Source organism: Phasianus colchicus, chromosome 2, assembly GCF_987193195.1.
Source record: "Phasianus colchicus chromosome 2, bPhaCol1.hap1.1, whole genome shotgun sequence".
Classification (NCBI taxonomy): Eukaryota; Metazoa; Chordata; class Aves; order Galliformes; family Phasianidae; genus Phasianus; species Phasianus colchicus.
Genome location: NC_143437.1, coordinates 105,124,751 through 105,139,972, shown reverse-complemented (window position 1 = coordinate 105,139,972; position 15,222 = coordinate 105,124,751). Strand labels below are relative to the sequence as shown.

The 15,222-nt window shown below is 46.6% G+C and overlaps 1 protein-coding gene across 3 annotated transcripts; it reads left to right on the top strand.

Moving 5' to 3' along the window:
• The first annotated feature begins 49 nt into the window (after positions 1-49).
• ESCO2 (establishment of sister chromatid cohesion N-acetyltransferase 2) lies at positions 50-15,177 on the top strand. Of its 3 annotated transcripts, none has more exons than XM_090136532.1 (12): positions 50-707; positions 1,015-1,077; positions 3,776-4,621; positions 6,127-6,214; positions 7,249-7,306; positions 7,550-7,585; positions 9,678-9,798; positions 11,164-11,295; positions 11,766-11,855; positions 12,658-12,801; positions 12,979-13,160; positions 14,427-15,177. In XM_090136532.1, the coding sequence occupies exons 1-12, from the start codon at positions 630-632 to the stop codon at positions 14,563-14,565; spliced, it is 1,977 nt and encodes a 658-aa protein (XP_089992658.1). In that variant the 5' UTR covers positions 50-629; the 3' UTR covers positions 14,566-15,177. The 3 variants fall into 3 exon arrangements, with proteins under 3 accessions (XP_089992658.1, XP_089992657.1, XP_031459751.2); XM_090136531.1 differs by having other exon boundaries at positions 3,691-4,621; XM_031603891.2 differs by lacking the exon at positions 7,550-7,585 and having other exon boundaries at positions 3,691-4,621.
• The last annotated feature ends 45 nt before the right edge of the window (positions 15,178-15,222 follow it).

Here is a 15,222-nt window from a genome sequence, read left to right as displayed (position 1 = left end):
CGCCGAGTCTCCCGGATGTGAAGCGAGGGGGCGTTATGCGCATGCGTAGATGCTCCACACGTGATTGGGCGAGATCATTGGCGCTTACGCCAGTCCCTGCTGCAGTACTGGCGCGCCGCTTCGTGCATGCGCAGATCTTCCCCGCCGCTCTGCGCGTAGTGTGCATACGCGAAGCGTTTTCTCCCGGTCTGAGGCAAGGTGGACTCGGGGCTCGGACCGGAGCGTTTTGTTTTTGCTTTGTATTTCCTGAGTGTCTAGACCACTGCCTCGCGGAGGGCTCTCCACAGTCCGGTCCTGTCAGCCCTCGCTACTTAAATCCTTGTAAATTCCTCTAGATTGAACGCTTTAGTCGAACTCCGAGTTGCGAGCTTTGTGGCACTGCTTGGGCAAAGCGCTTCCCAAGCCTCCAAGCCTCAGCGTGCATTGCGAACTACAGCTCCCAGCATACCTCACGCACCGCCCCTCCCCAGAGGCAGCTCTGTTCTCGCGAGGCACGCTGGGAGTTGGAGTTTCCGCCGGGAGGTGGGGATAGCCATCTGATTGGCTGAAATGTGAGTGGCGGGCCGCAGTCAGGCCAATAGCCCTGCGCGTTGTGCTGAGCGGCAAGGCTTTCGGCCAATGAGAAGCGGATGGGCGGCCTGGCGGGTGAACGCGCGCGGGTTGGAAGGCGCGGGACGGTTGGTGGCCGTGATGGAGGCGGCGCTGAGGTGAGCCGGAGTGCGGCCGGGGGTGTGCGGGGCCTCAGGGGTCTGGAGTCGTCCTGGGAGGAGCTGGGGGTCTGTCCCCTTCTTTCTTATTGCCCCCCTTTGGGTATTGGAAGGCTCTGGTTAGGTCTCGAAGCAGAAATCTTCTCTGTGCTGTTGTATATGCTCAATTAAAACATTATTCCGATCCCTGCCCTGGCTGAAAACCGCTTTCATTAATCGTTGTTGCCATCTCCCTACTTCTCTTCCTTCATTAACCGAAAGCTTTAACTAAAATCGATTTCACCTGACTCAGAATGCCTTCCTGCAGGTGCTCGCCTGGCGACATGGCAGCTGTGAGCTCACAGAAGAGGAGCCAGAGCCCCACTCAGACGTACGTTAACTGCTTACAAACCTCTTTTTTTAATGTTGTCCTGAACATGAATTCACAGAATCATAGTATGGGTGGGTTGGAAGGGACCTTACAGACCCTGCTGCCATGGGCTGGGTGCTCCCCATCAGCTCAGGCTGCCCAGGGCCCATCTGTGGCCTTGGGCACCCATAGCTGTGGGCAGCAGTGCCAGGGCATCACTGCCATCTGAATAAAGAATTTCCTCTGTATCTAATCTGAATTAGTTTAAGGCCATTCCCCTTTGTCCTACTGATAGCAGACTGTGCAAAACATCAGTCATTCTCTTGCCTCCTTCAGCTACTGGAAGGCCTCAATGAGGTCTCCCCAGAACCTTCTCTTGTCCAAGCTGAACAAGCCCAATTCCATCAACCTGTCTTTATAGAAGAGGTGCTCCAGCCCTTTGATCATCTTCATGGCCCACCTTTCAACCTGCATCCTTCTCAACAGCTCTGCATCCTTCCAGCGCAGGCCTGGGCACAGTATTCCAGCTGGGGTCTCACAAGGGTAGAATAGAGGTGGACAGTCACACCTCCCTCTATCTGCTGGCACCCCTCTGTTGATATAGCCCAGGCCTTCCACGCTGCAGGAGCACACTGCTGGCTCATGTCCTCCTTTTTCATCCTTCAGAACTGCCTTCTCCCCAGGACTGCTCTCAGTGAGTTCTCTGTCTGTAGATTTAAAAAACATGGAGGTACAGGTGGATGGCAGCTGGCCATGAGCCAGCACTGTGCCCTTGCAACTCAGAAAGCTAACTGTATCCTGGACTGCACCAAAAGCAATGTAGCCAGCAGAGTCAGGGAGGGGATCCTGCTCCTCTGCTTTGTGCAGTGTGACCTCACCTGGAGTACTATGTCCAGCCTCTGGAGTCCTCAGTACAGGAGAGACATAGAGCTGTTGGAGTGCATCCAGAGGAGGGCTACAAGAATGATCCCAGGGGTGCAAAAACTCTCCTATGTGGATAGACTGAGAGAGCTGGGGTTGTGCAGCCTGGAGAAGAGAAGGCTGTGGGATGGCATGAGTGTGGCCTATCAGTATCTAAAAGAGAGCTGTAAGAAGAAAGGAGGCAAACTGTGGCAGGGTCTGTTGCGATTGGACAAGGGGAAATAATTTCAAGCTAAAAGAGAGGAGGTATAGCCTGGATATAAGGAAAATGTTTTTTTTTTTCTTACAGTAAGGGTAGTGAAGTGCTGAAATGGATTGCCCAGAGAGTTGGTGGCTACCCTGTCCCTTCAGACAGCCAAGGTGAGGCTGTATGGGACTGTGAGTGCCTGATGAAGCTGTAGCTGTCCCTGTTCACTGCAGGGGAGTTGGATCAGATGGCCTTTAAAGGCTCCTTCCAACTCAGATGATTCTGTGACATTTGGCAGGGGGTTGGACTCAGTGATCTCTGGAGGTCCCTTCCAACCCCTACAGTTCTGTGATTCTATGATATCTGGGGTTGCAACTTATATTTCAAATTCTTGAAAATTTTATCATGTAGTTGAAATAAGTATTAAGGTAGTTTTGAAATGCATTGGGATTAGTCTATATTTATGACAACAGCATTTTATATTGTGCTGTGAGCTTTCAACTGATGTATAGGCAACCTGAAACTGATCTTCTGTCTAAAGCACAATCAGTGCAGAATTAGAAACAAGAAAAAGGTGTCACAGTAAGCTGGTGCTTTGCAGAGCCATGTTGCTGTGTGCCAGAGCTATTATTTCTTTTTAATAAGCGTATCTTATTTTGGCAGTCACCTTTGTCAAATGTGTGACATTCACACACAACCCTAATGAGGTCCCAAAACCAATGGAAACCTAAGAAAAATGATTGCTTAGGAACCTAAGAAATAAAACTCTGATGTTTACTTTTATTTGTGATAGAGTTTCAGTCTTTTCCAGTTTGTAAAGACTTAAAAGTGTGCAAATGATCATAGAAGCACGGGCTGTCCTGACCTGTCTGGCAGTTCTGGACCTGCTGCACCCCAGGAGCACTTTTAGTCCCCATGAGTTCCTTTCTTACATATATCTTACAGGTATATCTTTTCCCACAAATGTAGTCACCCACCGGCCATGGACACGAAGCTGAGCTTTACATCCCACAGAACAGGCTGTTCCTCTCCCTTTGTAACTTTGTCACAGCAGAACAGGTTTCTCTCATGCTCGTTTTGTCCTTCACCCACAAAAATATTTCGGGGGGGAGACCAAGGGTGAAGTTTTTCTCCTGAATTGGACGGACAAATTCCTGAGATAGTGAGATTTTTCCTCAGTAAATATTTACAGCAAGCAAATATGTTACAGCTGAATGTGTCTTTTGTGGAAAGTGAATCCCCTTTGAACCCTTAGTATAGCACTGACAGAGTTTTAGGCTCTGAAATATGTCAGTGTGAGAATTCAGTGCGTGCCTTTCAGAACCTGGTGTGAAGTACTTTGCTTCCCCCCACTGAAAGCAGAAAACAAAATGGCTGTTGACAGCCTCAGGTCTTTGTTTGTGAAAGTGCATATTACTGGTGCAGACAGCTAGGCTGAGTGGACTTGGAGCATTACTTAAGCATAAGAATAACTGAAAACCTGTCAATAGTATATGTGGCATTTTGCTTTGTTGTTGTTTTCATAGTGCCTTTGAGACTCCTGTGAAAAGAAGGGTACTGGGTTTTGCTGAAAGCCTCAAGAAATCAAGAGCTCGCTGGTTTTCTTCTCAGATCAAATGGTCACCTGGCTCCAGCGATGAGGAAAGTGGAGCTGTTTCTGTGAAGCCAGCACCACTGAGGAGGTTGGATGTGTCCCCACTGCAGGCTGCCAGCATCCCCGCTGCTGCACGCAGGGAGTTTTCCTCCCAGTTATCCCCTAAGCCTGCTACCTCTTACCAGCCCATCGTGCCCGTGCTGTCTTTTTATAGCAAGGAAAAGCAATACCTTACTATTCTAGAGAGGAAACAGCTGAGTGAGAATGGAGCTTTTGGGGAGGGGGGCAGTTGTAAGAGTCCCCTGGCTGCCAGCAGGACTGAGAAAGTTAATGTGAATGTCAGCAGGAACACGAGTTCGAAGCCAGCCAGGCCTGCAGCTAGTTCCAAGCATGGCAAAACTGCCCCCAAAGCCCTTAAGAAGCTGAAAGCAGATATACCCCCTAAAAAACCTAGTGCGGGGAAAGAGAATACTCCTTGTCTAATTAAGAAGAAGATGGATTCACCCTTCAGAGTCCTCAGCATGACAGTGAAACCGGCTCTGAAGCTTCAGTCGGGAGCAGCATTCTTTTCTACCAGCAAGAAATCGCATTCTAAGAAACCACCCTTAGACCTTAAGCCTCTCCAGAGCCCCCCCAGGTCTCTTCCAGCTGATGCTAACAAAAGCCTTGAGGCAGACAGTGCACAGAAAAGTACTTCTGTGCCTCAGAAGAAAGAAAACAACAACAGAGAGAACTTTCCAAGTTGCATAAATCAAGAGAGAGATGCTGCACGCGAAGGAAAGGTGTCTCTGCAGCAAAGTGCAGGCAGCACTGTTGTTTCTCATCCTTCTGAGACTGCAGAGTGCAGCCATGCAGGGAGCACGGTGAGTAGAAGTGTCAGCAGGGTTCGGGTGACATCCACTGAATTTGCTGGGTCTCACATGTGCTCCGTTTACTCAGCCCAGGTGTTTATTTAGATTTGACTTAAAGAGAACCTCTGCAGGTCTGTATGTTACGAAGGCATAAAACAGTGGTAAAACCCCAGTTTGTTGTCATCCTTGTGTGCTGCAGTGAAATACTCTATTTAGGATGGCTGAGAGGAAAGCTGTCTGTGCAGCGTTTGTGCTGACAACAATCTGAGTTGTCATCATAGAATCACAGAATAGCCTGGATTGAAAAGGACCACAGTGTTCATCTAGTTTCAACCCCCTGCTATGTGCAGGGTCACCAACCAGCAGACCAGGCTGCCCAGAGCCACATCCAGCCTGGCCTTGAATGCCTGCAGGGATGGGGCATCCACAACCTCCTTGGGCAACCTGTTCCAGTGCCTCACCACCCTCTGGGTGAAAAACTTCCTCCTAATATCTAACCTAAACCTCCGCTGTCTCAGTTTAAAACCATTCCCCCTTGTTATTTCTGTGGTGAGGAGCAAAGCTCCTCAAAGTGCACCTCAAAGACAAAGAACTACATAGGTGTTAGGCGAGAAAGGTAGCAGTGGAATGCAGTAAAATATAAAATCAGAACAGGGTCATAGACTTCCATTACACTTAATGTCACATCTGTGTTGCTGCATTCTGGCATCTAAAATGTGTGGAGATGGGAAAGGCTGCTGGAGTTCTACTGCAGTGTTTAATAGCAGGCACTGGAAGGAAGCAGTGAACAAGATTGGAAGCTGTTTTTATAGGACTAATGTGTTTAATTGAACCAATGCATGATTATAAAGAACAGTTTATTGCCTGCTTTGTTCACCTGCACTATATTAGTGTGTCTCTTGCACACCAATCTTGATTGTCAATATGTTTTTACTAGCTAGCATTACTTAAACACAAATGTTAGCTTGCACAATCCAGTCTTGCACAAATATATAACTTTTTAAAGCATTTCACTCTGCTGTGTTTGCATTTTTTTGCATGGGTGAGCTGTTTCTCAGAGGTTAATCAGAAGTACGTAGCATTGGAAAAAGAAACTTGGTGACTTTGTTATTGCAAAATGAGTACAGACAGAATTTGGGCCTTGATCTGGTTTCAAATTGTGCAGTCTGGTGACCCTGAGGAGATGGGAAATAACATAATGGTGTTATGACAAGGGCAGAGTTAGAGGCAACAATCGGTTTGGCAGACTTTGATTTTAATAGAATGCTTGCAGGAGGCTTCCAAAAACTGTTAAGACACATAGATATAAGCAGAAAGTGAAGCTGAGTCCCAGGCATGCTAAGCTGACAATACAAACAAGAAAATAAAGCATAAAACAAATGCAGTGATGATTGAATCAAACCGTATACGGCATCAATTAATGCTCTCCAGGAAGGGAGCCTGGACTGTATGTGGTTCTGTAACTGCTATCTGAGAGCTGGGGAGTTTTTGCCCTAAAAAATTGTCTTAATTTACAGGATGGTGGTGAGATTAGTTCTTCTACATCCTGCGAGTCAGATGATTGCATTCCTTCCAGCCAGTCTCCACAAGAAGGGAGTAAGAAGGGTAAGTTGAATTCTGTGCATCTTGGTCTTTTCATGCAGTCAGTGTGCACAGTATGCAGGAAATGCATTTGGGAGATGTTTCTGGTTTGAAGGAGATGGTAACTCGAGTGTCTGATAGGCAGCTGCTGCCCAGAGAGTTGATACCTCTCCCTTCTTTTGCCCCTGCTTATTGTTAAGTGGAGCAGTTTCCCTTTTATCCTTACTTCAGACTATTTTTTCCAACCTTTTTCAATGCAAGAGTGCTTTTTAATTCCAATTCTTACATGTGCCTATCTGCTAGCTAAATATCCACAAGGCTATATGCATGAAGTTTATGCTTGATGGTGACCTAGGAAACTCCCCTCTGCACTTCTTTTGGCAGTGAATTACTGCCAATAGTGGTTTGAATATGATTTAACTGAGTGTTCTTTTCCTAAAGTGTGCAAGTTGGAGTGTCCTTTATATCTTAATGATGCTAATGATCTGGTCACAAGTAGTTCTTTCCTAGTTTGTCACCTGGATTTCACATTTCCTCACCAAGTAGCAAGCACTAGCAACTCTTCCTCTTGCTCTTATTGAATGCTTTCTTGGCCCTCTAAGATCTCACATTTCTAACAAGTTTAGGGCTTTGTATCATTTACTGGAGCCTTCCTTACCTCTTCTGATAATAACAAGAGCCATTTTATTGTGTCCTGTTCCTAGAAACAACATTTGTCTTCTCAGTGTGTTCTTTGGAGGCTGTCACTGCCACTTTTCTGCCTGTGCACTTCCTCGTGTTTCTATAATTACAGAGAAGTCTCCATCCTTTAGCAAATGCAGTCAAAAATCATGAAAGCAGAAAACAGTTGAGCACTTGAATTATTTATGCTTGATGGAAAATGCTCCTAAGCATTAATTCACTTATACTTACTGTGATCTATACTGCATTATCCTAAAACTTGCAGATTGTGTGCTGTAACCTGTGGTAAGACTTCCCAACTTCTGTTTCCATGTGTCAACGTGTTCTGTGACTAAAAAATGGCTCTAAGCCACTATAATGTCACTTATCTTTTCCAGCATCTTCGAATGCCCTTGTCTACCCCATTTTCAGTGGGCCCCCTACCAGCAAGAAAAGGTATGTTCATCTTTGCTGCCTATCAGGAGTGTCATATTGACAGAATAATTGTTAAAATATGCATATAATCATTCTAAAAGCCCAAGTTCAGCCTTCTATCTTGGTGCAGTGCAACAAGAGAAATAATCCTTGTTGGGAAGCATCTGCTTCAGAAGTGAACCTATCGTTAGCTGCGTTGCTCAGGTGCTTGTGGCTGATAAGCTGTCATGTAGCAGCACTCAAACTTTTGCCCTTTTGATCCAGGTGCAAAAGACAAGACAGAAGTTGTAACAGAAATGGGTGAGAATTAATTAAAAGAAGCGTCTGCTTCTCTTCTCCTTTCCCACCTGAATGGATCTTTCAGAACTGTACTTGGCCATGTTTCATGTTTAGTGGGATGTAAATAGAGCATGAGCATGTGAGGTTTGCTTTTGGATTCTGTAAAATGCATGATCTCCTTGCTAAATGACTTCCAGTCTCCGTGCTTCTCTCTGTACTGTTAAGGTGTGATTGTGCTGATGTTTGTGCTTCTGATTAGCTTATTTCCTTAATTAATTTCTGCCGTACTCTGAGACTTCCAATGGAAAAAGATTTCTTTTTCCATGCGAGAAAAGCTGCTGGTCCCCCTCCCACACTGAATCAACTCCTTGATATGTTTTGTTAACAATTAAAACATTCTGAGCCTAGTTTATTGTGGACATTAACACACGCACAACCCCCAACACTTGAAATCATTTCAGATTGAGCCAAAACAAACCTTCCAAAACTTGTTGAGCTGTGGTAGTCCTTTGCCACAGAGGAGTGTTGAAAGCGAGATCTGATTGCAATATTTGCTTTGCTTCCTCATGTGGCTTTTCACATACCTTCCGTGGTGCAAGTGGAACCCTGGAATATGTGCAAAGCCTGGTGTTTGTGATTAACTGCACGTTGGCCTTGGATCTGCTGTTGTCTCTTGGGAAGCTGATGAACACAAGCTTTTCCTATGTGAAGTTTCTGCTTTGGAAGTTGTCCTTAGTAGCCGAATCTATCAAATGGTTTGGTGTATCTCCGAGTTCCATGTTCACTGCATGGCACTAAGAGTTTCCCACTTTGAGATTGCTTAAGAAATGCATGCTGTGGAAGCTTGAAGGAAAACTGTGCAGTTAATAACAAGTTGCAGTGGGTCTCAGCTAAACTCCATCTAGACCAAAACCCATAGGTAATTGGAGATCAATCTTTTTTTCTCCTTGAGAGGGAAGCGTTGCTGATGCTGTATGTGATTCGTAGTCAGCTTTCTTCAGCACAGGAATACCTGAAGCTGTGTAAGATAATCTCAGATGATGATGCCACTCCTGCTGAGATGGCAGAATAGGACCCTCGTCCTTGCTTTGTGTCACAGTGTGCCCAAATCCAGCTTGGATCAGGTGTCCTGAGCTGCACACACTGAGCCCTCACACCAGGGCTCACTGCATTGAGACATGAGTTCCCTCTGCCAGCTGCACTTATAATCACAGGCGTACAGGGCTGCATCCCTTCTGCTCATCACGCTGAGCCCTGCTGGGGATGTTATAAACTCAACAAGCTCCTCAGGGCAGCCTGGTGCTCTCCACTCACATCTTTGGTGTGGAGTTTCTGAGTCCTATGTGTGATTCAGCATTGTTCTGCTGCTGGAGTGCTGAGTTCACCATCCAAGGGCTTTGTGACAGTGCTCAGCTGCTGCAGCCCTCTGCCAGGACTGTGGGTTTGGTGTGATTTGCCCCAGAGAAGAAGTACAGTTTTGGAGACTTGGAGTGTGGCAATGAACTCTTCCTTCACAGCTGCATTAAGGAGGGCTTCTCTTCAAGCATGTTTTTAAAAGCATGATTACAGACATAAGTTTATGTATTAACTTAGTAGGAATATATCAGAGGGATTCTTTAGGGGATGTTTTGTTCCTTTGGATCCCGGACTTGGGGGTGAGGTTTCCAGCACTGAGCAGCTTGCTGAGTCTGTGTGGGACTGCCTAGCTCCAAGTAAGCCATGGTTTGAGGCTGGAGCACTGGGCTTGGGCATGTATTTCTTCACCTCCAGTTCCCATGCTTCATGGACCTGGCCCTGTCTCCTCTGCTGTATTCCTTTGGCTGGGACTGCTAAGTTCCAGCTAGTGGCAGTGTCCCAGTATCCTGGAAATAGGATGGCTGTGGAAGTAAGAGAGTGCTTAATCATGAGCTTGGTAACTGTGCAGTTCCTGTTCTGCCTTGATCCCTCCTCACTCTCCAAAAAGCAGCTGGTATCAAAGCTGTCAACAGCCTTTGCTGTATCTCAATTTTGGGGTGTTCTGTTATAAAAGTCACAACCTTGTCCTGGGTGTCTGATGTGTGAAGCTAACCTTTGTGCGAGTGACCAACTGACATCTTTCTGAAATGATTTTCAGGGCACTGGATGAACTGAGTTCTCCATTTGGATCCAGTCCACCTGCAAAAATGTCTCACAGTGTGCAGAAAAGCAAGAAAACGAGAGAACTCTGCAAGCAGTCCAACGATCAGATGATCATTGTAAGGATACTGGGTCCTTGGGGTGGCTCGTGGCACAGTGACAAGAAAATAAGACATGTCTTGAGGCTAAGGAAATAAGTAGGTTTCCTTACATGTAAGCCTCAAACAAACCACAATGTGACAAGTATAACAGCAAATGGCAGCCAAGGCAGCATGGAACTGTATAAGCAGGGGTTGTCAACACAGAGCTGTGAAGCACATCTGCCTTCCTGCTGCTGCTACCCTTCGGGGTGGAGCACTGATCTGAGTGCTGGGTGGCTACACAGAAGGGAGAAACAGATGAGAGCAGCATTATGAAGACAGCTGCAACATTTACCCTGCGCTTGTTGTTCTGAGTGTGGCTGACCTGTGGGCCACAAGCTCCAGCCCAGCCAGTGTACAACTTTGCTTGGGGCCATGATAGAGAGGGGGTGGACAGCAGGTGCTGAGGGACAAGGGGATGCCCATGCTAGAAGGACACAGGGAAGGGCAAACAGCTTGTGCAAGAGAAAAGAGCAAGTTCTAAAAACAAATGGGCCTTCATTTCATGTCACCACTTAGACATCAACCTGCTGTTCAGAGAATCATGGAATGGCCTGGGTTAAAAAGGACCTCAAAGATTGATACTAGTTGATTCATCATCTAGTTGAAACTAGATGATCATTAGGGTCCTTTTCAACCCTGGCCATTTTATGATTCTAGTTTCAACCCCCTGCTATGTGCAGGGTTGCCAACCACCAGACCAGACTGCCCAGAGCCATATCCAGGCTGGCCTTGAATGCCTCCAGGGATGGGGCATCCACAGCCTCCTTGGGCAACCTGTTCCACCCTCTGTGTGAAAAACTTCCTCCTAATATCCAACCTACGCCTCCCCTGTCTCAGTTTAGAGCCATTCTCCCTTGTCGTATCAATATCTACCCTTCTAAACAGCTGTTCCCTCTCCTGTTTATGTGCTCCCTTCAAGTATTGAAAGCTGTTGCACAGCTGACATGCAGTTCCTTCTCCCTGTGTTCTGACAGAGCTGTGAGAAAAAGTTTTTTTAATTTTTTTATTTTAGGTGACTGGCAAAAAAGGGCTATATGGTTTTCCTTTGGTTTTGTGGTGTTCTTGTACATTGTTTGCTCAGCATGTTGCTGACCCATCTGTTTCAAGACTTGTTCCAAATAATGCATTTTTGTACAACAACTTTATGCTATGTAGTCTTGAATATTCTACAAATAAGCAAAAGCTTGTGCTTCTCCTCATAAATCCAAATGTAATTAGAATATTTTGATCTTTGATTATTGTTGCTATAACAAATTCTTAACCTCATTCCTTTAAACTAAACGTGGTTTTGACCTTCAGAGCGCGTGTCATTCATGCTTAACCAGCTCCGTTTCTCACTAGGATGCCGGACAGAAGCATTTTGGTACCATTGCCTGCAAGTCATGTGGCATGATCTACACAGCTGCCAGCCCTGAGGACGAAGCCCAACACATCCAGTACCACGAGAGATTCCTCGAGTGCCTCAGATATGTGGTAAGGCCTCGGCTGCATTCACATCTCTGAAGGATACAGGAGAATCCTAGAATTTTGGAAGGGAGCTTAAAGATTGTTTAGTTCCAACCCCTGGTTGCCCCCCACCAGCCCAGGCTGCCCAGGGACCACCCATGGCCTTGTGCATCTCCAGGGATGGGGCACCACAGCTCTTTGGGCAGCTGTGCCCGGGCCTCCCTGCCCTCTGAGTAAAGAGGAAGCAGCACATATCATCCAGGTATTAAGTTGAGACAGCTGCAGGCGAATGTTTTGTCAGCCAGATGGGAGGTTAAAGTGTAAGTAGTGTGCAGTGCCAGCAACTGCGTTCATCAGTTTGATGAATGTGATTTGACTTTATTCCTGAAAGCTGAGGTGGTTCAAATTACAGCTACATCTGCCAGAGTCTTCACTGAATCACTTCCTCTCTTGCTAAACCACTGACTTGTTTTTTTTTCTCCCCCTCTCTGTGGCAGTGTTGGAAGAAAGAACGGGTTGTGGCAGAGTTCTGGGATGGGAAAATCGTATTGATTCTTCCAGATGACCCAAAATACGCAGTCAAGAAGGTACACGTTTGTTTATTTTGGGGTTTGTATTTTAGATTAGTTTTTTCATGGCTCAGATCCCTGAATGCCTCAGTTCACACAGTCACACATTGCTTGGAATGCAGAAGGCCTACAGGAGGGCAGAGCAGGGTCACTGAATCACATAATGGCTGCTTTTGAAGGGACCTTACATTCTCATGTCCTGCCATGGGCTGGGTGCCCCCACCAGCTCAAACTGTGCTGAGCCCATGGGTCGTGGTAGCTTGCATTTCTGCAGGGCAGGTTGCTGTGGTCCCTCATCCTGACCCTGCTCTCCATGCTTAAATTTAAGAACAGGATTCAGGTGAGAGGTGGGTGTGCTCTGAGGGAGATACAGAGATGAGAATGCTAGTGAGAGCCTGTTCTTTTTTTGTCTTTTTAAACAAACAAACAAAAAAACAAACAAACAAACAAACAAAAAAAACAAAAAACCCTGCCAGACTAGCTGCATGTATAGTGAGAGCCACTGCTATCAGGTAAAGCTGCAAAGTGCTTCAGAACTGCTTCATGAAGCCTGACCTTATGTAAGCATGGGATTATTTGGGGGAAATGAGTTTCGTAGAATCATAGAATGGCCTGGGTTGAAAAAGACCACAATGATCATCTGGTTTCAAGCCCCCTGCTATGTGCAGGGTTGCCAACCACCAGGCCAGGCTGCCCAGAGCCACATCCAGCCTGGCCTTGAATGACTCCAGTGAGGCATCCACATCCTCCTATCATTCCTGACAGGTTCATGCTGAGCTGAAGAATGCTGATACCTAATGCATCCCTCATTTTGTTTCAGGCAGAAGACGTGCGGGAGATCGTAGATAATGAACTGGGCTTTAAGCAAGTTGCCTTGAGTTGCCCAGCCAAGACTAAAACCTACTTGTTTGTGTCCAACGAGAAGATGATTGTTGGGTGTCTGGTGGCTGAATCAATCAAACAGGTGTGTGTTAATTGTGTGAGGAGAGTGACCATCTAGTCTCAACCCCCCTGCTACGTGCAGGGTCACCAACCACCAGACCAGGCTGCCAGTAAAAGGCAGTAGGAGGTTAAGCTGGTATTACTTGGTGGCTCTATGTCCTTGAGAGGAACAGCTCAATGCTTCTGCTTGTCTCTGCAGGCTTTCCGGGTGCTGTCTGAGCCCAGCACTACGCAGAGCCCTGGGCAGGATGCCCTGCAGCAGCACCGGGCATGGCGCTGCTCCACAGAGCCGGAGCCTGCAGTGTGTGGTGTCAGCAGGATCTGGGTGTTTGGCCCTGCACGCAGGAGGGGCATCGCACGACGCCTGGTGGATGTCGTCAGGTATGGAGCTGAGGTGGGGTGGGAACTGGGAGAGGGAGAAAGGGATTGCAGAGAATCACAAGAATCTTTGTCCTGTGTTGTTTTGACCCTGAGGAGGCTGAGAGGAAGTCTCATGGCGGCCTGCAGCTTCCTCCAATGATAGGGTCCAAAGGAATGGCTTGGGGCTGCATCAGGGGAGGGTCAGGTAGGGTTTAGGGAAAAAAGGTTCTGCCCCAGAGAGCAGCGGGCACAGAGCAGCTCACCAGGGCAGTGGGCACAGCCCCAGTTTTGGAGCTCAGGGTTTGCTGGGACACCACTCTCAGCCATAGGGTTTGGGTGTGGAGCCAGGGGTTGGACTCGGCGATCCTTTGGAGTCCCTTCCAACTCAAGGTATTCTGTGGTTCATGTATGTGTATAGAAACATCTGCAATCCCATCTTCATGGTGGAGGGCTACTAAGTGGACAGGTACTCTGTTTATGTAGTACTTAAATGATATGTATCTGAAATCTCAAAGGTGAGCCAAGCTGTTATGGCTGAGTATAACTGGAACACACAGCTACAAGGACTGGAATTTTCAAGGGAAACTGCTTGTTAGGAAAGAGTATTTTTTATGTTATTTTACTGGACAAATTGGGCCCAAACACCAACTGTTTTCCAGGCAGGAAATTCTGAACTTTTCAAGTGTGTTTGGCTCAGGAGAAACATGAAGGAGGACTTGAAGGAAAAAAAATAATAAAGTAAAAATTAAAAAAACAAGCAAGCATCCCCTCAATCTGTTCTTAGGGACTGCCTCCAGGCTGAGCTTGATCCATGAGCCTGTGGTAATATGTAACCATTAATATGTAATATATACTCATTGTATATGTAATAAATGTGCACAGGAAGTATATGCATACATCTGCCTATATTTATATGTATATATAAATATATAAACCTACTCCATTATAGTTTGAATTCAGTATTATGAAAATCCATCACTCGGTGCTCACTTCCCACTCCCTCTGTGGGCAGTGTTGCCCTGAGCCATGGGGACCTCAGTGGCCTGTATTCAGTATTATATTCTCCTTATATTACTAGTCTTAAATTGCTTCCTGATTCCTAATTAAACCACACTCCAGGAGGGCAAAGTGGCATCAGAACTGTCCTCTGCTGCTTGAAAGCAGAGCTTCATAAGGGGGGGGGTCTCCCACCCTGTTTTGGTTCTGTATCAGCTCCATGCAGAGAGGGGCTGGGGGTGATGCTCCCCTGGGTCACAGCGTGGTTCTGACAGCTCTCTCCTCCCCCAGGAGCACATTCATGTATGGCAGCTACCTGAGTACTGCGGAAATTGCCTTCTCTGACCCCACACCAGATGGCAAACAGTTCGCAACTGAATACTGCCAAACACCCACCTTCCTCGTCTACAACTTTGTTTATGGCAACTGACTGGACTTGATTACCATGAGTTGTGAGTAGTTCAAATCATTTACAATGACTGTGTTGCTTTTAAAGCAATGCTTTAATGTTAGGGCCTGGTGAACTCTGGCTTCCTGCAGAGCACTCGTTTTTCCTGCACTTGTGGGAAGGCATCACCTTCTGTACACTGGTGGTGAATGCTTTGAACGCAAGGGAGCTTGGCTTGGATTGCAGATAATTTTCTTTCTAAATCTAAATTTTATTACAAATAACTTTATTTCTTTAAGAGTTTGAATTAATATAAAGCTGATTGTTTCTCCCCCTGGGTGTGTGGGTGTTTGAACTCTCCACACACGTGCTGGGGAATACCAGGCAGCATCCTGGGGGTTGTAGGGGTTTGATGTGCACTGTTGTGAGAAAGCTGTTTGGAACTATCTGCTGAATATGCAGGAGCTGAATGTAAAGGGCTGGGGCAGAGGCAGTAGTGGGAAGCTGTCCCTAAATTTGTGCATACAGAAGTGTGATATGTGTTACAATGAGAACATGGGGCAGCATTTCCCTCAGCCTCCAGTGCACAAGGTCTGGAACCTTCACCGTGTTGTGCTGCAGAGATTGCTTGTTCAATAAACTGTTCAAAATGCTGCTGCTTGACCTCATTTCTGTGTATGGAAACATTTCCAAAGCTCT